At 38.5% G+C, this 24,799-nt stretch overlaps 1 protein-coding gene across 3 annotated transcripts in view; it reads right to left on the reverse strand.

Moving 5' to 3' along the window:
- LOC121374017 (peptidylprolyl isomerase domain and WD repeat-containing protein 1-like) overlaps positions 1 to 24,799 on the reverse strand; it is a 69,112-nt gene continuing 44,313 nt past the window's right edge. For all 3 annotated transcript variants that reach the window (XM_041500888.1, XM_041500889.1, XM_041500890.1), the window contains 5 exons: positions 7,073 to 7,139; positions 6,260 to 6,342; positions 5,440 to 5,552; positions 4,135 to 4,286; positions 1 to 2,389 (listed from right to left, as the gene is read on the reverse strand). In XM_041500888.1, coding sequence (XP_041356822.1) covers positions 2,246 to 2,389; positions 4,135 to 4,286; positions 5,440 to 5,552; positions 6,260 to 6,342; positions 7,073 to 7,139 — 559 coding nt within the window. In that variant the 3' untranslated portion in view covers positions 1 to 2,245. The remainder of the gene's footprint in view (positions 2,390 to 4,134; positions 4,287 to 5,439; positions 5,553 to 6,259; positions 6,343 to 7,072; positions 7,140 to 24,799) is intronic.

Genomic DNA, 24,799 nt, shown 5'->3' on the forward strand with positions numbered 1-24,799 from the left:
TCTGCTAAAAAACCCCTTTATTTCCAATAAAAGTAGGTGAACCCAATTGTTTGCTCTTTTATGAAATGCAATAAACAAATAGTTATGACTGCACATGCAGCATGCTTTTTATAAAGTTGACTGTCTGGAATACTTTATCAGGATATAAATGTACTCCACATGACTAAATAAAAAGCTCCTATTGGATGAGAGATTTAGGCTGTGCTTTAACTGTCATTAGAATACATTACTGGATACCTCATTGTTTATTGGGAGGGATTAAAGTCATTGAATCGTTTTTGTTTTTGAATTTGTCATACTGTCCGTTCAGTTCCTTGTCATGATAAAATGACAATTCACTCGGATGCAAGAATTGAGTCCTACAGTCGAGATTTAACCAGATGAACTATTGTCGCATAATATAACATCTCTTATTATCCGTTAAAATGGTAAAATGAGGGGAACCATCGGAGCAGATGACTAAACAACAATATTGCTTGTCAACAGTTCCTGGTTTAAAATGAAAAAGTAAAAATGTTTTTCATCAATAATGTCTTCCAACTAATTATTTTTGATCAGGGAACTTCAAGGTTTTACTTGCCACTACAGACAGTTTAAAAAGCATAGAAAGTGACACGTTATCATTTGTGAGTAACCTGTTTGTTTATGACCACTGGGGTCACCTTATATCTAACTATTTCAAGGGTCGCACTGCAACAAATTTGGTTTTAGCCAATTTTAAGACATGAAGAGTATTTCTTTGAAAATGATAAAAAAAGGGTTAATTTAAACAAAAATGTATTAGCCAAAGACTAAATGTTGTAGCCACCTGGCATCCTCGTCCTCTGCCGCTAATAAAGCTGGTCTGACCCACGGCACTAACTAATGACCGCCGGTAGTAGGGGTGCATAGTATGTGGTTACAAGTGCTTCTTAACAATGTCAGAAGTAACTACTGAACACTCCCCAAAGTGGTCAGACTAAAAGCTGATGGGGAATGGCAGGTGTGTGGCACAAATAGCCACAAGAGACAAGATTAATTGGCTAATTTGGCAATGGACAGGTCATAAGCATATAGGTTCCCATTTTTGTAGGGGGGCTGGCTGGATCTGGATACAGGCTTTCACGTGACCAATAACAAAAAAGAAGGAAAAAGTAGGGATTTTAAGAGCAAAAAGTAGGGATAGTAGGGCTCTTTCCTTACCTTTTTTATACAAATAAATGACTAGTGACCTTTTCACCAATTCTGATGTACATGTAGTGTATCTTAGCTTAGAAACCAGTGCTTCAAGAGGGATTCAGCAACAGAATAAGAAGATAAACCTAAAGTGGGTGCCTCTGACTTGTCAACATACACCAGACATTCTCATCATTGAACCCATCTTGCAGCACTGGAGACCTACCGCAACAAACTTATTCTACAACAATACTAGAAACCGCTTCTTATTAAAATCAAGATTTAGATTAGTTCAATCAATGCATTTAATTAAAACTTTTCTATTATTTCCCAAACTATTTTCACAAAAAAGTAGGGATAGTAGGGCTTTTTCAAGAAAAAGTAGGAAAAAGTAGGAGCCTAACAAAAAAGTAGGGAAATGTAGGGCCTGTACTACATTTATTTATATTAGCATTACTACCAGTTATATAAGATTCCAAACTAATGACTAAACATTTGTACATGGATTACAACCAATTTTGAGGGCGGAATGATGAAAATACATGGTAATAAGGTCTCAGGCTAGCACATTTTGCCGGAATATCTATGTAATTTTTGCCTGAATTTGAAATTTTGCCCCAGCATAAGAGGGGCAGTTGTCCCCCCTGCCCCCGTCTCGTATGCTTATGAGACTGGTTGAGCCTTGCGCATTAGTCACATCTGAATCAATGACATAGGTAACAATAATCATTTTAAAATGAAAATGCATGTGTTTTTTGTTTTTTTAGTTGTTCTTTTACACAAACATCCATCTTTCACACTATAACCAAATTGATGTTGACCAGGAATGCATATGTGGCCTGTTCAGGAGGGCAAGCATACATAGTTGCTTGCTCGGTAGACTGGTTTTTGTAATATGATACAAAACAATGGTACCAGTCAAATTGTTTACAAGCATTTGGCCTTCTTAACACACCAGTGGTCTGACACCATCTTCATTCACAGAGGAATTGCAGAGGAAACCAATTTCCATGAACATGTATATAGTACTGGCAATCTGTGTAGACATTTTATTTAATTGGTGCAACTCTCTGGTCTTCAAGACTATAGACTATTTGATTGTGACGTTGATAATTCTGATGTCATCGTGAGGCTTGTCTGTTTTAGGATTGATCTTCACATTACTGATTGACTGACACACCTCCATACCTTTCACGACACGTCCAAACACTGTGTGCTTGTTGTCCAACCATGGCTGCAAGATAACAAACACATCATTAACTCATGTGGCAAATGACAGGAAAATGTTTAACTTACAAAACGCAGATAAAATGGCTGAAGATTGGTAAAATGAAAACACTGTCAATATTGTTTTGTCAGTATCTGTGAAAGAGAACTATTTTAGTTGGTATTAAGGTACCTTTATTGAGTAAATTTTTATTATTTTTTATTTCAGTTTATCTACAGGTTAAGAACACTTTGTTATGTGATTATTTTTCCTGATTCTATTCAAGAATGAATTTGTCAGTTTTTTAGGGATTAATTTAATTTTCTAGCTGCCATAAAGGGAAATATTTTCATGTGCTAATATTTCGTGATTGGCACCTCAAACTAGAGAAATCACGGATAATAACTTTGTGATAACACCATCAGTGAAAAGAAACAAATCCTCACCATATATGTCCATCAGTTATGCTATAGTCCACACTGTCATTAGTAGCCAAGATCAGTTTCAAAGAGCCACTACATATAGGGTAGGTGGTCCCAGATTATTTGTATTCTCTATATGTAGAGCCTTCCTAACAATATGATGTAAAATGTATTACTTTGTTGTTTTAAAGAAAGAAAGAAATGTTTTATTTAACGACACACTCAACACATTTTATTTACGGTTATATGGCGTCAGACATATGGTTAAGGACCACACAGATTTTGAGAGGAAACCTGCTGTCGCCACTACATGGACTACTCTTTTCGATTAGCAGCAAGGGATCTTTTATTTGCACTTCCCACAGGCAGGATAGCACAAACCATGGCCTTTGTTGAACCAGTTATGGATCACTGGTCGGTGCAAGTGGTTTACACCTACCCATTGAGCTTTGTGGAGCACTCACTCAGGGTTTGGAGTCGGTATCTGGATTAAAAATCCCATGTCTCGACTGGAATCTGAACCCAGTACCTACCAGCCTGTAGACCGATGGCCTAACCACGACGCCACCGAGGCCGGTTTGTTGTTTTAAAGCCAATGGTTTTTAGACAGACTTTCGTTTAAAAAAATGGTAATAAATCTTATTTGTAATGATTATGGATCAGTCGGGATCGTTCAACTATGGATGTACATTGGCACGTTTACTGTGATCATACTGATGTACACACCTTTGTTTGACACCTAATAGCCAATCTCAATTTTTGTGCTGGGGTGTCATTAAACATTTATTCATGTTTACTGTGACTCGTCATATCAAAATTTTATATTAATCAGTGGCATAGGAAGGTGCCAAAACGTGTGTGTGTGTGGGCTATTGTTACTGGATCAAGAAAAGTGACCCCTTGCTTCCACCCCTGCTTCTTACACAGTATTAATTTCAATACTTGGCTATAAGCCATTCTCACATGTTCACAAATTGACCTTTAACCCATAGGAGTCACATGACTCGCTCTTTCATTTGGATGGAAAACTGAGACAGGTGCAAAGTTGGTGGTTAAAATAAAGTTGTGTGAATGATGATACAGTGTTTGGGTCACTGAGTTTCAGTGATCCATTCTCTACTGATGGGAATTATTTTTGCGGGGAATTATATTTGCACAGAAATTATAATTTTGCAATTTTCACATGAACTTTTCCCTGTAACCATATTTCCCTTTACTGTAATAATAAAAAAAGCTCTGCAGTATCTGAAAATACTAATTATAAACATATAAAATTGATCATGTCAGTTCTTCACTTTTTTTCTTGTACTGTGCACATGCTCTGTAACTGTTACACTGTAACATACTTACTGTAGGAACAACAGTAATAAAAAACTGTGATCCGTTTGTGTTTGGTCCTGCGTTGGCCATACTGAGTGTGTATGGGCGGTCGTGTCGCAAAGAGGGATGTAACTCGTCTTCAAACTCTCCGCCCCAGATAGACTCTCCACCAGTCCCATTGCCTGCAGATTTCAACAATCACAAAATGATTAATACTAAAAAAACATATGTCACTATTTCATAATGCAGCACAGTTAGTTATAAATGTATTTTATTATCCACATGATTCAATATAACTGGGTTAATAAAAACCATACGAAGCACATGTAAAATAACAAGTGTAATGATGTAATTTTGGGAAGTGATTTCATAACATAAGGTTGCTTCCCCAGTCCTAGCTCAGACAGTGCATGTGAAATATGACGTCATTTTGTCATCTCCTTTTTGTTATTCACAAAAAAATAAAAAACAACAACAATATGGATAATAAAGAAATGATTACACTCACTTGTGAGTCATACTGATTTTATGAAACTCACATCAAGATTCATGTATTACCTCTCTCTCGCTCAGGCAATACAAAAATTCTGACACTAGTTTCATAAAATCAGTACAACACACACATGTTCGAATAATAATCCCTATGTAATATACTTGAGATTAATAAGGCCTTTATTACTGAACTGAAAATAATGTATTAATATACAATGTATTTATTGGCAAGCAATGTATTTACGGACTGGTTATCTTGGTGGTTATAAATGATGTAACCTGTTCAGTAACACAAGCTGATATTATGTTTTATTTTAATTTTCAAAATAAATAGTGCTCTTAGTGGGGATAAAACAATTCACAAATTATTATCTTAATTTTTACACAGCATAATATCATGCAGTGTTCAAAATAAGCACTTATTCGTTTGTCTTGACAAGTGATAATGTGCTGGGACACCTTAGTGGTTGTCCAGCGGACAAGTATAAATTTATAATGCTGTTTCATTTTGAGCAATCAAAAACATTATCCTTGCTCTTGAATAAAACTAACAACTTGTTTGGACAAGTAAAAATATTGAGATTTGTAGGTGTACTTGTCCAGTGGACTAGTGAAAAAGTCTGCTTATTTCCATCACTGTTATGATATACAAATGTGCAACTTTCATGACTGAATTTTGTTTTAGAACTATAACATTATCAAGTGTATAAATATTTCAGATTTACATGGCACTACAGGACTGATGCTTACATTAGTGCAGTCTAAGGTGTTTATAAATATTATTATTAAACTGAAAATATATATACGATTCCAGTGTACAGGATAAATAAAGTGACATCGTACCAAGTGGATCTCCCGTCTGCAACATGAAGCCTTTGATAACTCTGTGAAATATGTGCCCATTAAAGTAACCATTCCTTCCATGCACGCAGAAGTTCTCCACAGTCTTTGGGCACCTAGAAAAATATATTTAAAAATATATTACTGCACAAACAATAGTGCAGCATAAAAAAAAATCCTATTCAATGGAAAGACTGAAATATTTGTTCTTAAATGCTGATGTTACATTCGTAAATACATCAAATATGCAAAGGTAACTTATTCCATGGACCAAACCTGTATCAAATTTGGTGTATATTTATATGACCTCACATTCTGACCTGGTTTAAGTTGAACATATAAGGTCAAAACAGTATGAAATTTAAAACTGAAAAACCTGTTAAAAATTGTCAAGAATGGGTGTCTGTCAGTAACAAAGACAAAGGCCATGATTTAAGATATGCTGTCTGTTGCAAAATGCACCTAAGTGCCCAACATGTCTTGTCAGTGTGAGCGACGATTTATGCATGAAAATAAATAATGAATTATCTGAGATCTTGTTTCATCGTGTAACGCATCATTTTATTGAAATACATAATTCATCTGAATGTAACTGAAAAATATACAATCTCTTAATTGGACAAGACCAAAAACAATCTTGCCACAGGTTAAACAGACATCAGCCTCTGTGACGGCGAGCGACACGAACATTTCCCTGGTCCCCAATGTGGTCCCCAATGTGGTCATTTAGTTCAACGTGAAGCGAGCAAGTTGAGCAAATGTTTCTCTGCTTGGTCTGGCGGAACCCGGACATGCTTTGAGCTAAGTGTATTTAAAAACTTACTCTTTAGGAAAGAGTTTGCAGTGCATGTCTCCCAGTGTGGTGTGAATAACACAAGCATCAGAGACACGAGTGTAAGCTGCATCCTGCAAGAAACACACAGAGGCTCTGTTAATAGAAAAATACTACAAATTACACAAACCAAATGAAAACAAGAAGCATCATAATTCTTGTCATATGCTTTATTAGATATATTTTTTAACTCATATGCAGTTGGTGAAAATGCACACAAAAATCTATGCAGCTTTGCCCATAAATCACATTTAACAATGGTTGATAGTGCTTTACAATTTACTTCATCTGACATTATAAGCACACAGCTGGTTAAACCCAAAGATGAATGATTGCAATATTTAATAAAATGAAACAAAACCCTGGTCACGTAATGGTTGAGTCACTGAACTTACCGCTGCTAGGTACAGAGGTTACATGTACATGTATATCCCACTGGCTCCAAAGTTAGTTTAATAGGTCACTGGGGAGGTAATTTCTCGTTCACCAACCATTAATATCTAAGCATTAACCCACTGTCCTTCTGAGATGGCTCAAATAGCTGCAGTGTATACCAAAAGCAGCATGCTTGAACCTTATATAAATCCTGTTTTGAGGAAACTTGATGAACAGACACATATTTCTGAAATCAATTCCTCATTAATCTGTTGGAGAAGTGAGACATCCAAGCTAATGATTAGAATTTGAAGAGAAAAGTATGACACATATATGCTCCGAATGGGCTGGTCACACAGAAGACAAGGTTTAGCACATAATGTTGCAGCTGTATTGATAAACTCATTATAAAAGTTATTAAAAACATACCTGTGTGGCAGCCACTACCTCCTCCTTAGACGGCTTCTCGTTGAAAACATCTCTTTCAGTGTCCGTGCTGTAAAATAATGTCAAACTGCTGTATTAACACAACTTCTTCATCTTGACGAACCAATCAAAAACAATAACAATGACACAGGTACCAGGGCTTACGTGAGCAGGTGAAGTGAGCCAAAACTTTGCTTTCACCAGGTTGACTTTGCCGTGCCAGTCACTGTATGGTGAAATCTGTGTCGCCTGTTAAAAAGAACTGAAGGAACACCTATTCATAGATAATAAATAAGTGTTAAGTGTCTGAGAGTTCGAAGCGACACTGGCGCCACAAAATCATGCCACAGATTCACAGACAGAAACTCTAGCTCAGACAACACCCGTGTCTAGCACTACAAGTAGGCCTATATGTGCTACTGACTGTTGAAGTGTATAACTTCTATTGTCAGGCGTGTGTGCTGCAAATTGTACACGGGTGGGGATCTAGACTATGTGGGGAGTGATTAACTAATTTCATGCAGACTTTCTCATAATAAATAAATTCAACATACAAATAAAGATGTCGCAATTATAAAATAATACAGGCAAATCTGTCCTAGCGGCCACCTGTAATCTGGGGTCTCCCGCTTTAAGCCGCCACTTTTCCCCATGTAAATGTTTTAAAATGTAAATACGCTCTCAAGTTGTTAAAATACTGGCATTAAGTGGCTACTGTAAATTCTATTAAAATATTTTAAACAAAATGAGACAAGGTCAGCAAATATATGATCTTCACTCTTTCATGGTTACTAGTACCCATTTAGTCTGACATCTCCACTGTGTATCAATTAAGAAATTGAAACTGTGGAATGCATTTAATTGCCTCTGGGTAATCTAAGCTTGACCGTGGTAGATTAATCTACTAGGACAATACTCTACATGGAGTAGTAATTAAATAAAATAAAGATGACAAACTTGGAAGACCATTCATTCCAAATGGTTAAATTAGTGCTTTTTAATTGCATATCATTATTTCTGAAGAAGGCGACATGTGGAAAAATAATTTTTACAAACTCTAGAGCACACATCCATCAATTAGCAGTACAAACGGTAAAAAGAACAAAATACAGACTGCACCAGTTTTCATCGACCACTTGTCTTAAGCAGTCACTTTTACTACTCCTTTGCATGGCCGCTTAAAAAAGGTCTGACTGTATAATAATGACTCTGCGTGAGGCCTGGGTACACAAAGATACATGGTTTTTAACTTCAGTCCAACAATAACAAAATGACTAATGCTTTCATGACATCTCTGAGATGGATTCAAATGTAAAAAAGAAACAGAACATTTGTAACCATGTTTATACTAAATATCAAACATTAAATTTATGAATATATTATTTATATAATATAACAAATATAGCTGAATGATATAATTGTGTTGATTAGCATTTTGAGATATATCCAAACCAATAATAAAATTGGATAGACAATAATAGATATATGTTTTATTACATACATGTAGTTTTAAAGACATTCAGTCACTTATTTCTCCAAATATGGATTATAACTTGGAATTACATTCATTTGGAATACCAAACCTCTCTATTGTAATTTGTTATGTACTGTTTTATAAACGCAGGAGACTGAATAAGTAACTCGCAAACAAAAATAACTTGTTAAAAATAATGTTCAATGTTGCTGACTTTTCAAGATTCATCACTTTCAAACATAAAGGAGTCAGTTAAAAATAGCAGCAAACTCAGGAATGTCCCTTTAATGACAATAAACAGAAATGTCCTTCTTACGCCATTCAGACTGTCTACAACCGAGTACTACAGAGACGGCTGCCTATCACTAGCTGGTCGTGTGAAAGAAGATCACGTGACCAACTGTATGAATAGCTGCAAAAAAGCATTGTTTTATCTTTATGATTGGAGATTAACAATAAACACAGTTCTTGTAAGCTTAAACACAAATTAAATTAATTGATATGGACATGGTAAATGACGGTACATAATTACATGTGCAGTAAAGATTACAAACCTACGTAAATAGGGGTACGAGACTAAAGGTAGTGTTCCGCAAGTCGGCATAAACAAACATCAGAACAAAACTTTTGTTTAATAATTTTACCACTTATGGCATGAGTCCTTTAAAATATTTTGTTAAAGACGCTGTTTTATTACAAACTGAATATTGAACATAAATAACATTAAATATATATACTCTGTCAAAAAAGAAATGCATTGGCAAAATATTCATGGATTTATCTCTTTAATACAAAGTGGCATAATTTTGTTATTTATGATCATATCACAGTCAAATTTGACATGAGTATGTGACAATGTTCTTGCTATGGACTGATGGCAGTGGAGGTGTTTTCGTCACCAAACAGTGTCGCACGAGGGTGCTAAAATCAGTACCTTGTGTGGCCACCAGCCGCAGCAATCACTCCACGACATTTCCTTGGCATAGACTGAATGAGTCTCTGAATCCTGACATGTAGAATCCTAGCCCATTCTTCCTGCAGTGCATGTGACAGTTGCGGAAGCGTCTGAGGCTCCGGGTTATGCTGGCGTACAAGTCTGTCCAGTTCGTCCCATAGATGTTCAATGGGGTTGAGATCTGATGATCTTGATGGCCATGGCAGCACATTAATGTTCTCATTCTGTAGGAAATCCATTGTTACATGTGCTGTATGCGACCTGGCATTGTCCTGCTGAAAGAGTTTCTCTGTCTATCCAAAATGGGAAGCATGTGACGGCGAAGAATTTCATCCCGGTAGCGTACAGCTATCAGGTTGCCTTGTACAAACACAAGTTCACTTCTGCCAGTGTATGAGATGGCTCCCCACATCATGACACTCCCTCCACCAAATCTGTCAACGCAGTTGTTGGCAAAGTGTCTGTAAACACGTTGTCCTCTATCACGTCGCTGTAGAAGGAAACATGACTCGTTGCTGAACCATACTCACTGCCAGTTTCCCCAAGTTCCACCCCTGTACATTTGTGCACCAGCGAACACGTAAATGTCGCAGGACGGGGCCAACATACGGTCTCCTAGCCCGTAAACCAGCTTCTCGAAGTCAGTTCCGAATGGTTTGTGCAGACACCCTTCTCAAACCAGGTATGCGTCTAGCAGTGTTCATGCGAGGTCTTCCACTTCTGGGCCGGTCTTCAACTGATTGAAACTGCTGGTACCTGTCCCAGAGACTTGAAATGGTGCTCTGATGGACGTTCATGTGGCGTGTGACTGCTGACTGCGATTCACCTATGTGGAGGTGGCCTATTGCAATGTTTCGATTTGGCAGGTTTAGTCTTGGCATCTTGTAACTCATCTACATCGAAATGGAAATGAGGCATCATTGCAGCTTTAAATATCCATCACTATCCCAATCCCCCCCCCCCCCGAGTTTCACATGCATTCGCCAAAATCTGACCATTTTATGCCAATTTCCTGCAATTGTTGCACAACGTGCACTAAATTTGTTTTAAGGTGCATTTGGGCATGCTGTCCCATTCCAGAAACATTAACAAACATGGTCATTCAGCAATATTGTACAAAAAACCGATATTTTGTAAAATCAAACAATTTTCTTCTTTCCCTATCACCTATGCGTTTCTTTTTTGACAAAGTATATATATATAATACATAAAGAGTATTGTTGGAGTAAATATGTTCAGATTGATTGTACATTTTTTTCCACAGAGAGAGAGAGAGACAGAGAGAGGGGAAGTAAAACAGGAAAAAAAAGAAGAAGAAAGAAACGTTTTATTTAACGACGCACTCAACACATTTTATTTACAGTTATATGGCGTCAGACATATGGTTATGGACCACACATATATTGAGGGAGAAAACCTGCTGTCGCCACTTCATGGGCTACTCTTTTCGATTAGCAGCAAGGGATCTTATATATGCACCACCCCACAGACAGAATAGTACATACCACCACCTTTGTTACACCAGTTGTGGAGCACTGGCTGGAACAAAAAATAGCCCAATGGGTCCACTGATGGGGATCGATCCTAGACCGACCGTGCATCAAGTGAACGCTTTACTACTGGGCTACGTCTCGCCCCAACAGGACAGCAAGACTGTTTTAACATTAAAAAAGCATATACACCAGCACACATCATAGCTTGATAACAATTGAAAAGTTCAGACGCAAAACCCGCTAAATGCCATCAACACAAAAAATGAGATTCATGCATCATACTGTAGCTTTCAGTGCCTAGTATCTGAAAATAAAATCATTTTAAAACAAAACTCGCAAAGTCCCCTTATAAATCCTACCAAAAGCTTGGCATTTTTCTCAGAAACCGCAAAACGTCATAATGGCTCTTTTGCAAAAGCCGCAACATGCATTACGTCAACCAGAGCGCTGAATGACGTCACGTGATTTCAATATGGCGGCGTCCATGAACGCTTTCTTCTATCAGTGAAAGTTGTGGTTTGTGTATAATAATTTAGCATATACAATGGAAAATTGCGATGAACTAGAGGAACCCGTTGTTCAATCATCATCGGGAAAGAAAAAACGCAGTGAACCAAAGCAAGCTGCGCGTTACTTCGCTAAACAGGCCAGATATAGTGGCGACGGAAAGGTTTCATGTGTATCGTGTACACACACCAAGGCCGGTTTCTGTACTGCTACTGCTCTGAATGAAAATGACTTGGCTTTCATAAAAAAACATGTGTATGCCACCACAGACAAAGTCAAACAGGATGCTGCTCTTCTTACACACATGACTGTGACTCAATGCAAGCATCGGCGCCCAAGGGTAGATGATGAAGAAAAACAGAGAAGTAGGGGTATTAGTGTGAAATACAGTATACTGAAAGAAGATAAAAGTGAAGTCCCAGTTTGTCAGCCAACATTCTTGAGCATTTTTGTTAAGTACAGCAATTCACTACTCTTAACCGGCCTCAGTGGCGTCGTGGCAGGCCATCGGTCTACAGGCTGGTAGGTACTGGGTTCGGATCCCAGTCGAGGCATGGAATTTTTAATCCAGATACCGACTCCAAACCCTGAGTGAGTGCTCCGCAAGGCTCAATGGGTAGGTGTAAACCACTTGCACCGACCAGTGATCCATAACTGGTTCAACAAAGGCCATGGTTTGTGCTATCCTGCCTGTGGGAAGCGCAAATAAAAGATCCCTTGCTGCCTGTCGTAAAAGAGTAGCCTATGTGGCGACAGCGGGTTTCCTCTAAAAAAATCTGTGTGGTCCTTAACCATATGTCTGACGCCATATAACCGTAAATAAAATGTGTTGAGTGCGTCGTTAAATAAAACACTTCTTTCTTTCTTTCACTACTCTTAAAAACAATCCCAACCAGTGCTCCACAACTGTATAAGGTCTCACTACACAGATGTCATCTGCCATTGAAACCCATGTTAAACTGCCCAACTTCAATCGAAGATTGCCCTTAGAACGGGTTCTCGTTGGCACTAACAACATACACCATTGCGAACATACATTATATAAGCATTTATATTCACTCCAAAATTGTGAACATTTCTGTCTCAGTTTTTTGCTATATGACCGCATCTGGCTGTAGTACCGGTCCGAACAGGTGGTTCATTAACCGATTCACTCCAGCTGTCACTTGCACTATATACCCATGTCCCAAAAGGTCGATGCACAATATTACAAAATAACATGGGCAAAATACAGCCAGAAGGCTTACCATTAAACATACATATTGTTTTAATTCTTCACCATTTCCTAGAAGTGAATATGTGAACCATAAAATGTGCCACAATTAGGAACTATAGTGGACCGTGATGAATGAACTCTCACCTGGAAGTGATCTGTGTAGTGAGACCTTAAAGTCTAGTGACCGATTTTGTCAAACTTGGTTTGAAGTCAATTTGATAATTTGGGTCATTTACACCATGAAAAGCTATACTAGAGCCGTGTAACTTATGAACTCTAACCAATACACCAAAAGATAGATGCACCATACCATCCAATAAAACTTCATATCACATTGTTACTCCTTGGTCATCCACACAATAGATGGCCATCAAACAAGCAGCCACTATATGGTAATGTATGACCTTGTTGGTAGTTCTGATATGGGGAACATACAAAGAAGCTAATTATCTAGTTAGTTCCATTAAAAATATTAGTTTCCATCAATTGTTGCTATGGGCAACAATTGTTTCATAATGAAGTGTTGAAATCCTGGTTTTTTCTGTATATTTCAGCATGAAGATCCACATATTATTGATGGCAGATACAAATTCTACTTTCATAGTAGAATACTATGTTATATATTCACAATACCATCAAAACTGTTTGTCACTATGACTGTACATTTGAAAAAATTCATTATGCACAAAATCACAGAAATTAGGGTGAATTTGGATATTGACCTTGTGACCTTGAATTTTGACCTTTTACAGTGAGAAACTCAGTGTTAGACACTCAGATCAATTTATTTATTACATGTAAGAACACTAGAATATACATTTTGACACACACACCCCTAAAAAATTAAAATAAAATAAAAATAAAAATAATAAAAATAAATAAAATTGACATGTTTGCAATATTTACCCAAATAGGGCCCCCATACACTTGGCTGAAATCCACATAGATGTAATTACCTTTTATAAGGATGCTACACTAGTACATTTTCATTTTGGCTTGCTAAACTTATATATTTTGGGATAAACAGTAATTTCATGTTTTACATTATGGTCTCACTACACAGATGTCATCTGCCATTGAAACCCATGTTAAACTGCCCAACTTCAATCGAAAATTGCCCATAGAACGGGTTCTCGTTGGCACTAACAACATACACCATTGCGAACATACATTATATAAGCATTTATATTCACTCCAAAATTGTGAACATTTCCGTCTCTGTTTTTTGCTATATGACCGCATCTGGCTGTAGTACCGGTCCGAACAGGTGGTTCATTAACCGATTCACTCCGGCTGTCACTTGCGCTATATACCCATGTCCCAAAAGGTCGATGCACAATATTACAAAATAACATGGGCAAAATACAGCCAGAAAGCTTACCATTAAACATACATATTGTTTTAATTCTTCACCATTTCCTAGAAGTGAATATGTGAACCATAACATGTGCCACAATTAGGAACTATAGTGGACCGTGATGAATGAACTCTCACCTGGAAGTGATGTGTAGTGAGACCTAAGACCGTGGTATGTATTATCCTGTCTGTGGGATAATGTATATAAAAAGTATTTTTATACTAAATCGAAATAAGAGTAGCTTACCCGGTATTGTATAGCGGCAATGAATTTCCTTTCTCAACATATGTGTGGTCCTTAAGCATATGTCTGACGAAATATAACCATATATAAAATGTTGAGTGCGTTGTTAAATAAAACATTCCTTTACTTTCTTGAAAATTTAAATAATTCTACTCCAGTCGCCTGTCTGGCGTTTGACCTCAGGATTTTATGAATGGCTTAATGGTTGGGAAATGCATTATTTTCAATACAGAATTTGCCCCAAGATTGCACATTCTTACGCAGATTTTTCTAATTCAGCTCTGACACTGTGACATGTCTGCAGATCTAATTTGACCCAAATATGTGTTCCTGATCAATAGCACTTTCTTCTAAACTAACACCACTGTGCTTTGTGTCATTTCAGGTATCAAGAAAGACCGTGTCCAGAATATTGCCAAGTACTGGTTACAAACTGGGCAAGCTCGACCTGAAAATCGTGGTGGCGCTCGTAACAGAGAAAAACATAACCTAAAAAAGGAGAGGATTTGCACTCATATTTCAACCTTTACATGCCGGGCTAGTCATTATGCCCGCCGCGGAGCACCAGGACGAAAATACCTACCTAGCGATCTAAGTGTAGCTAAAATGCACAAGATGTTCATCGATCAGAACCACGAACAAGTTTCGTATGCCCTCTATTGGAGCGTGTTTGTTTACGACTTCAACCTTCCCGCCAGTTATACCTTTACGTATTCAGGTGTTGTCCGACACCATGGGAGAGGCGAGGCTCAGGGAACAGAGGATATTGACCTTTTTGTTTGGATGGAGCACCAGAACAGAAAGGATAGCAACATGGTAGCCTCAGCATTGCAACACTATTTCAGTTTTGTCGCCAATCGAGATCTGGCTCAGACTGAACACCTCGTTTGTTCTCCGATTCGTGCTATGGACAGAATAAAAATATAAACGTTTTGTCCATGCTGTTTGCTCTCCGTAGTCAAATATATCCACAACTTACCATTGATTACCACTTTCCGATTTGTGGACATAGCTTCCTTCCGGCAGATCGAGCATTTGGAAGGATAGAACAGGATATACGTAAAAAAGAGGCAATACTATTGCCATCAGAGTACATTGACATTCTAAGCAAACAAGGAACTGTTCACGAGTATGGCAAAGACTGGGTGTGTTATGATTATAAAAGCGAGTCCGCTGCATTTTGTAAAACGCAACGCTCATTTAAGATCAGTGATGCTAGGGTACTCCAGGTTGCTGGGGAGAAGATAGGTTTCAAACCTTCATATGCTGGGGATTAAGAGGGCAAAAGTGGAGTCAGTTCCAACCAACACATGCCCCTGATATCAATTGTGTCAAACCTGCCAAGAAGAACGATGTTCTTAAACTTCTTGATGAACTTGAAGTAAATCTGGTGGTGTGGAATTTCTATGAAAATGCTCTGTGTGGTGTCCATGATCAAAATGGTGGGATTCAGGATCTGGAGGACAGTGATAACGACTGAGGACTAGGCCATGTCAGATGTTTTTCGTGACCACAGAGACTTTAAAATATTACTCTTTTATCTTTAAGAATTTTACAATAATTTTAATCACACAAATGGGATAGAATGCTTGGGTGTCCTGATTAGGGGATTGGCCGAAGAGGTAATACCTTTATGCATGGCCCAGGAAGTATGACATTGCTCTTGCTTTTCAGTCATGTGAACTGTTTTAACACCATTCTACATTACTATGACAATTTCGAATAAAAATGCCATTTAATTGGAACAATCACCACTTCCTGAGGCCACCCATGCCCTATTTTCTCACAACTGACAACTGTTATTATGCTGTTCTGAAGTTCTTTTATAATTTCTAGCGTTTTTATATTGTTCCCACTGCTCCATAATACCAATGTGGATTTAGCAGGTTTAAAAAAAAATATGACCATGGACTTAGTGGGTTTTGCCAATTTTTTTTGTTAAAATCAATTAAAAAAACCTATTTTTATTAAACTTAGATTTGTGGAAATTTGACATGTTATTAGTTTATTTATAACATTATTATAACCACTGAATAATATTGTTAAAGGGTTCATACTCTATCCCAGCAAAAAAAAACGAATTTACACGAAAAGAGGTAAAATGGACTTGGAGGCTTTTGCATTTGAACTCTTCAATTGTATACATGTGATTAGTTTCCTATCAGTTGTATTATAGTTTATTAATGTTCTATGATACTGCGGGAAGTAAATGTTTTATTAAATTACTATACATTACATCTGTTGCTGGAGATGAGAGGATTTAAATAATAATAATAATAATAATACAAAAATTATTATATTAAATATTTTCAACTAATGAATGATACAGTGACCACTTGGTCAAAAAACTGCTAAGACTGTTCTTAGTAAAATATAAATGTTTTTCTATAGAGTATCTTTGTTTAATTTCTTTTTTAAAATGAATAACATTTAACTTAACATTTTGCACTTTACATTTATATATGACATACTTAGCTAGAAGTAGCAAGAGATCAAAGATAGTATCTGTTTTAATGTCTTTAAATCCAAATATGACTAGTTCAAGAGACAGTTTTAAGTTACATAAGTGATTACAGTATTTCGATAACCAGTTTAAAAATGAATTCCAAAATGTTTGAACAAAGTTACATTCCCCCAAAATGATGTTCTATTGTTTCTTTATTTACATTACAAAAGGTACATGTTTCAGAATCAATAAGTTTTAGCTTCAAGGCAAAAATATTTGTCGTTAGTTTTCTGTGTAATATCCTATATTGGAACCATCTTAATTTTATTTCTTGTGTGGTGAGAAATGGTTTCAAATAGATAATGGGCCAGATAAGATCAGTACTAAAATGATTTTGCCATTTTGCCATACAGTATTTGGTACGTCTGAATATGTTAATGTGCAATAGTATAATTTTTTTATCCTTTTTTTAATGGAACAAAGGTTTCTTTCGAATATTTGTGTCTATCTTAGAAATTTTAGTTTTTTTAAGGTATACCGTGAATGAATTAATGACTCCCTGATATTCTAAAAAAGACACATGTAAGTCATAAACATAATTAAATTCAGTTAATGTAAAGAATTCTCTACGGTCATTAACTAGGTCGCATATTTGAGAGATGCGTTTTTCGAGCCATTTTTGTCTTAGAAACATTTTCCTATTGATTTTTATATGACAATTAGAGAACATTGGTTCTGATAAAAAATCTTTAAAGTCTGTTACCTTAATAGCTGTAGAGAAATCACAAAAAGCCCCAATACAGTCCTTCCAAAACAAATTGTTAATATTTTTATAACATCTTTGAGGGAAATCATTACTAAATACAGGAATATTATGTATTAAATCGGACTTCTTTTTAAATCAGACGTCTCATTTATCGGCATGAGTTCGACCTGTTACCCCCCACACACCCATTTCTTCAATGGCTAGGGTTAGCGTTTGGGTTAGTCTTAGAACCTTTGAACTCTTTCCCATTTCTCCTTCACCAAACCTCACTTCTCCCTAATGTACCTCACTTCTCCCTAATGTTCCTCACTTCTCCCTAATGTGTCTAGACGGAGAAATCACTTCTCCCTGTTTTTCTAGCCCAGCTTGAACCCTGTTGCATTATCTCAAACATTTTAATTGAACCACGATAAATGGAATCCCATGACAACCAGAGAACACGCTTCATTTTTAAAAATATGCAATTCTTTTGTGAGGAGTCAAAAACGTACGACAAAACTTGAGTAGTGATGAGGTTATATATATATGACAGCAGTGTAATGTACCACTGAATTTTATATAAACGACCACTGCGTTACTAGAAGACAAAGCCCTGTTTATTTGTTTACTAGTCTTTGATTACAATGTTGTGTCAATAAAATTTATCTCATTGATCTCATTAATATACATCTAATTTGCAGTTATCAAATTCCGAATGTAAAAATATGGCTTGTACCCCCTCCCATATATATATTATCTACATGATTGTAATACTTTCTGGCAAAACTGTCTTCACATATACTTACGAAAAATATATAGTCCTTATATGTTTTAACATACAAATCTTTCTTAGAGTTTATTTATATATTCATTAAAAGTATGAATGTATCTTATATTTCTTAACCAAACAATTTTACCACTATTGATCATTCATTTACAAGAGAACTAGTAAGACATGAAATTGTTATATATATTCATGTCCTAAAAATGTAATCTGTTAGCATTGGTTGTCGAGGACACCATTTTGCATATTGCCTTAAATTATTTTTAGCATTTTTATAAAATAAGCAAAACTAGCAAACATAAACACCTATATGTTTTGATAAAACAGTGAACAGTTTGTTTGTTTTTAAAATTCTGGCTGTAATCTAATCCACTACCAAAATTTGTGACTTTGCTAATATTTATGGCTGATGCAACAGTTCTTGATGCTCACGCAGAAAACAGTGCTACAGACAATTTAGTACTCATTTGAAGGGTAGAAATAGAAATAGAAATAGAAATTCAATTTGCATAACAACTACCTCTTTATAAACATTGATACACTTTAGAACCAAATTGTGTGTGCCCATTGAAACCAATCGATGCCAAGTACAATACATTTTAAAAGAAATAAAATTTTAAAAATTAAAGTGCTGACATGTCAAAAAATATTCCCAAGTTCAAACATTGGTTTGGTTGCTCCTTGCAATTTTGCGCATTTAAAATAGGACTACATACAGCAAATTAACCTTTTAGTCATATTTATTGGCAGCAAAATTCACTTTTTAAAATTTTTACGTAACCAGCCTCAAAATTGCAAGCAGTGAAAAATCGCGTTCAGTTCACTCCACTGTTCAGACCATGCACTGTTCATACTTAGTATGTATTCCTCCTGTTACAGATGGGTCAGTAATATGGATCAATCAAATACTTATTTACCTCCTTTATATCTTTTTACTGTATTATATAGCCAGCCTTCGTTAGGGAAGGTTACATACATGGCCATTATATATATAGTCGCTTCATATATAAATACTGTCTAGTTCCCAGTATTCTTTAAAAATTTAACAATTCCTATCCTAAGCTAACTGCAATTACCCATGGGGTTATGGCATATTTTGCATAATAATGAATTTGATAAGGTGGAAAATGAAGGTGTTTGATTCCGATGTTTAGATTTTTCAGTGTATGAAATTTAGGTTACCTGTACATACAGAGGCCTAGCAAATCGGGATTGTCACCATTTAAGATGCTTCTGTTACTAAAATAAGTTGTATAAGCTTATTATCATTATTATTATTACATGTTATTATTATTTTTTAAGAACTTATTTTCATTGTTTTTCTTTTGATTTACCCTATGTCGCAGAGGACTGTAAAGCATTCTTGTTACACAAGCTTGGTAAATTGTTTTGACACTGTGGTTATTCGGGGGATGCCTGTCATGTGACTCAAAAAATAATACACCACACCTCTGTGCTCAAAATAGCCATTATATTTTCCTGAATTACAAAATATCAATAATAAGTGGGATATGGTCAGGGCTCGCACTGTCAGTAGCCAAATTAGCCATTGGCTAATTAAAAAAAAAAATGGCTAATAAAATTTGCAAGTGGCAAAAATTTTGGCTAATCCATTTTCCGTCTTCTGATGTGAACAAACGGTTACATAATCTATCCGACACGTCAAACATAATAATAATACCAAATATTCAATTAGCGTAATAGCGATCTTGCGACCGGAAACAAGAAACGGTGACATCCAGAATACAGCGTAGGCCTTATAATGTTTGCTTATTTTAATAATCACGGTTATTAATTTTAAATGGCATACATTCAACATGTATGACAGCAATGTCTGGAAGATCTGTAACTTGTTATTTTAACTTTGTAAAGTCTTTGAACCAAAGTAATAAAAACAAACAGACAATGTGTGTCAATTTGAATACACATGCCAGTTCAGGGCCGAAAGACATGTAGGCTATCTCAAGGGCCGAGTTCAGCCAGACCGAGAGAAAACAAAACGTTCGCTAGACTGGTTTGTGCTCTTCACGTTAAACCAAATGGACACGATGAACACCAATCAAATAGTTCGCGAACATTAGGAAGAACGTTCCTTGGCTGAACCGAGGACAGCTCTCGGCGTGAATATACATCACGCTTCAGTCAGCTGACACCCACGTGTCAAGTGCCATCGTTGCAGACATTAAACAATACGATTACACAGTAAATCTTGATGTAAATTTGAAGAAAAACAATAGTTGTTCGCATCAATGAATACCTAACTGCAGTTTTTGTTTATTTTCTTTGTCTTTGTTAATTTCATATCCATGGTCGAGAGCACGCATTCAGATTACGATCGCGGCAAATGAACATGCTGTAATTATACAAATTGCAGTTAAATGTACACTGAATAAAATTAGTTTCCTATAATCATATTTGTTAGATAATGTTAGATATAAATTTGTAAGACTGTGAGGTGACATTTAATAAGTTAGCTGGATTTTAAAAAGACCGTAAATTTTATTTTTATTTAAGTTTTTTTTTTATAAGCAATTGGGCTTTCATTTTACATTTTCGCGATAATAAAATCAAAATTACCCATATTTCATTTGCCACTCTTTTCAATGACGATTTCATGCACACACTTGGATATGTTCACCATGCTGTCAGCGAGATGTTAATGTTGTATATATATACTGGAGTACCACAATATCGCGGTACTTAACTATTTGGAAGAAATAAAGAAATGTACTTCCATATATGAAGGGTTGCGATTTTTGCTATATCTGCATCATGTCCATGCCATTGTGTTAACAAATAAATGCAGTTCTAACATTAAAAAAGTTGATGGAAGTACACCATAGCACTGGCTTCCGTTCAAGGGAGGTTACCACGATATCGCGGTAAGTCACAAACATTACAATACGGTGGACCGCACGGGTCAAAAATAACTCTTTTTGTACACACGTTTGTAGTAATGTCTAGTTTGGAGAAAACTTGAGTGTTTTCTCTTTTATAGATACATTACCTGTCCTCAAACAAGTGCACCTCCCCCCCCCCCCCCCACGCAAGTGGTCTGGTCCGAACATCCCAACAGCCAATGGGATGGCCTAAATTCTTCTACTGCATACTGCTCTCTAGTTCCGGTCACATGACTGTAACTTCCTTCTTTTTCCCTGAGCGCATCGCACGGAGAACAGGAAGCGGGGAGGCCCGGGCGGGATGAATCTTGAGGACAGGTAATGTATCTATAAAAGAGAAAACACTCAAGTTTTCTCCATTTCTATAGACATTACCTGTCCTCAAACAAGTGCAGCATTCAACAGATGTTGGTGGGAGCCGAGATCCGTAGATGCTTGTGATAACTCCCCAACCGGAAAGAGGCTGACTAGTGGAAGAATAAGGCCAACCTTGGTAAGCCCTCCTCCTAGGGATGCCCGTCACAGACCAATGCAGGTGATGTTAGTAACAACAACCAGAATGGTGGCATCCGTCAGCAGTGGCAGGTACGGCTCCTAGAACACATGGACCAGGAGGCGGAAGCCACATCTCATGCTGGTTCTGACAGGGTGGGAAGACGTAGCCACCAGGGATGCAGGTGTTAGGTAACCCTCACGTATTGAAGTGTTATAGTTTTTCAATAACAAGCGACAACCTAATGAGGTGCATCCGTCAGAACATTGAACAGAACAAGCCCCCCGAGTGTTTTCTGTCTAGTACACCAAAGAACTGTTAGTTCAATAACGACAACAAATAACCACATGCAGTGCAGGGTAAAGGTTATCGAGACAAAAGTTCCGGCACCAGTGCGTGAACTGTGCAAAAGAACAAAAGTCTAAGCAATCCTCACCTGTTGATTCGGTGGACATCTCGGTATGCAGCCCAGAATCAGACAGACATCAGCGGCGACGAGGACGGCTTGTATTCAACAGAGTCTGTGCAGCAACAACCGGACCCAGATGATGGAACCCCTCAACGTCTTCTGTGGAGACATCCCTCAGATAATAGTTGGCGAAGATGGAGTCCGTAGCCCAGAAACAGCCAGTGATGATGTGCTGAATGGATGTGTTGCAGTGCAGGGACATCGTGGCAGCCAAGGCACGGAGTTCATGCGGATTGGAAGCAGACGGAGCAGGTAAACCCTCCTTCTGATAGGCGGTCAGGATAGAAGACCGGATCCAGGTGGCCACCGTGTTCTTGGTAATATCCCTCAACCGACTCTGGTTACAGGAGAGGAAAAGTCTTTTGCGATGTTGTCGAAAAGATCTGGTCCTCTCGATGTACTGGTGCAGGGCTCTAACAGGGCACAACGCCAAGTCCTCAATGTCCACCGGACCAACGATAGAGGAGAGGACCTGCACAACATACGAGCGAGGCGCTTGGTCTGGTAACTGATTCTTTGCAACAAAGTTCATGAGTAACCCCAAGTTGACTGCACGCCGATCTCGGTAAAAACGTACCAAGTCTACATCAAGAGCATGAAGTTCTGAGACACGGGCAGCCGTGGCGAAACCGAGTAAAAACACCGTCTTCCACGTCAAATCTTGCAGGGAAGAGGACTCGATCGGCTCATAAGGTGCGGTCGATAACGCTCGTAACACCAGATTCAGGTCCCATCTTGGTGGCCGAAACCGGTGTACTTGATCTTCAAGGCGAAACCCTTTGATCATCTTATGGATCTCAGGAATACCCGATAACTTCGTTCCAGTAGTGACATCACGAACAGTAGCGATGACCGAAACGTACCCAGCGATGGTAGACCCCTTCAATCTTAAAGTGGTCCGCAGATACAGCAAAAAATCAGCAAGACGAGGTATCTGGATCGTCTGAGGTTTGAGTTTTTGCCGGACACACCATCGGTGAAAGCAAAGCCATCTGACGTTGTAAGCTGCAGTAGTAGATGATCTGTGCGCTTTCAAAATGGCCGCCGTAGACTGTGAAGAAAAACCTTTCTTCCTCAAACTCTTGGAGATAAAGTCCATGCGTGCAGTTGGAACAACTGCGGACGTGGATGGTATAGTCTTGACGTGGGATGCAGCAACAGATGATCACAGTCTGGCAGCGGTAAAGGATGAGGATCGGCAAGACGTATTAGATCTGGATACCACATCCTGGATGGCCACATCGGAGCAATGAGTAACAGGCGACAATGGTACAGCTGAAACCTCTGCAGCACCCTTGGAAGGAGGATTAGTGGAGGAAAAGCGTACGCGTCCATCTGTTCCCAGCTGATGGCCAATGCGTCGAGATCCAGAGCTTCGGGATCCGGCACCGGAGACACGTAAACCCTCAGCTGATGGCGAAAAGATCGATGTTTGGTGTCCAAAGTCTGTCGCACACCCATCGAAACGCTTCCGGATGGAGCATCCACTCCGTCGGCTGTGGAGACGACGGCCGGGACAATGTGTCGGCTAGTACATTGGAAACCCCTGGAATATGACGAGCCCGAAGTTGCAATGGAATTTCGTCGACCAGCTTGTAGAGACGATAAGTCAACTGCAGCAGACTGCCCTGTTCCGCCCTGACGATTGATGTAAGCCGCCGCGGTAGTACTGTCTGTGGCCACCATGAGAGAGGCTTCCGTCAACATCTGTCGCCAATGAAGGATAGCGTAGTAGACTGCCAACAACTCTAACAGGTTGATGTGGAGTCCGAGTTCGCCGGGAGACCACAGCCCTGAAGTAGTCTGGTTGCTTAGATGGGCTCCCCAACCTTCCAGTGACGCGTCGGCGAACAGGTGATGAGTGGCTATGAAGGCCTGCATAGAGACACCGTCTAAGACGTTCGATCGGAGCTGCCACCACTGCAGGCTGGAGCGTAGATCGTCCGGGAGTGAGATGATCAAGTCCGGATTGTTGAAACGAACAAACGGGTTGAGAAACATCTGCAAGCGCCGCAACTGGAGACGACCTCTGAGTGTCAAATCCTGGGCAGAAGTGAGGAGACCCAGGAGACTCTGCCAACCGCGGAAGGTCACTGGAGTGGTGAGGGCTATGGCAATCATGGTCTGGATCTTCTCCCAACGGTCTAAAGGAACTTGAACGAGGCCCAGGTCGGGTCGAAGCCAAGCGCCTATGAACTGTAGAGACTGCGTGGGAGCCAGTCGAAATTTCTCGATGTTGATAATCCAACCCAGCTGCTTGAGAAAGTCCATGATGAAGGCAACATGTGCAGTCAGCCCTGTCTTGCTGTGACACCTCATCAGGCAATCGTCGAGGTATGGGTAAAAGGATATACCTCTGCGATGCAGGAAGCGTGACATCGGAGTCGTGATTCTGGTGAACAGCCATGGCGCTATGGATATCCCAAAGGGCAGGACTGTCCATTCGTAATGCCGACCCTGTAGCACAAACCGCAGGTAGTGATGGAAATCAGCATGCATCGGAACGTGCAGGTAGGCGTCCTTGAGATCTAGCGAGGCAAGCCAATCCCCCGGTCTGATCACGGCTATGACATCTCGCAACGTTAACATCTTGAAGGTCAGAGGAGGAGACAGGTAGTGGTCGTTGAAGACCGCCAAGTTGTGAATCA

This window comes from Gigantopelta aegis, chromosome 6 (assembly GCF_016097555.1).
Source record: "Gigantopelta aegis isolate Gae_Host chromosome 6, Gae_host_genome, whole genome shotgun sequence".
In the NCBI taxonomy this organism is placed as follows: domain Eukaryota; kingdom Metazoa; phylum Mollusca; class Gastropoda; order Neomphalida; family Peltospiridae; genus Gigantopelta; species Gigantopelta aegis.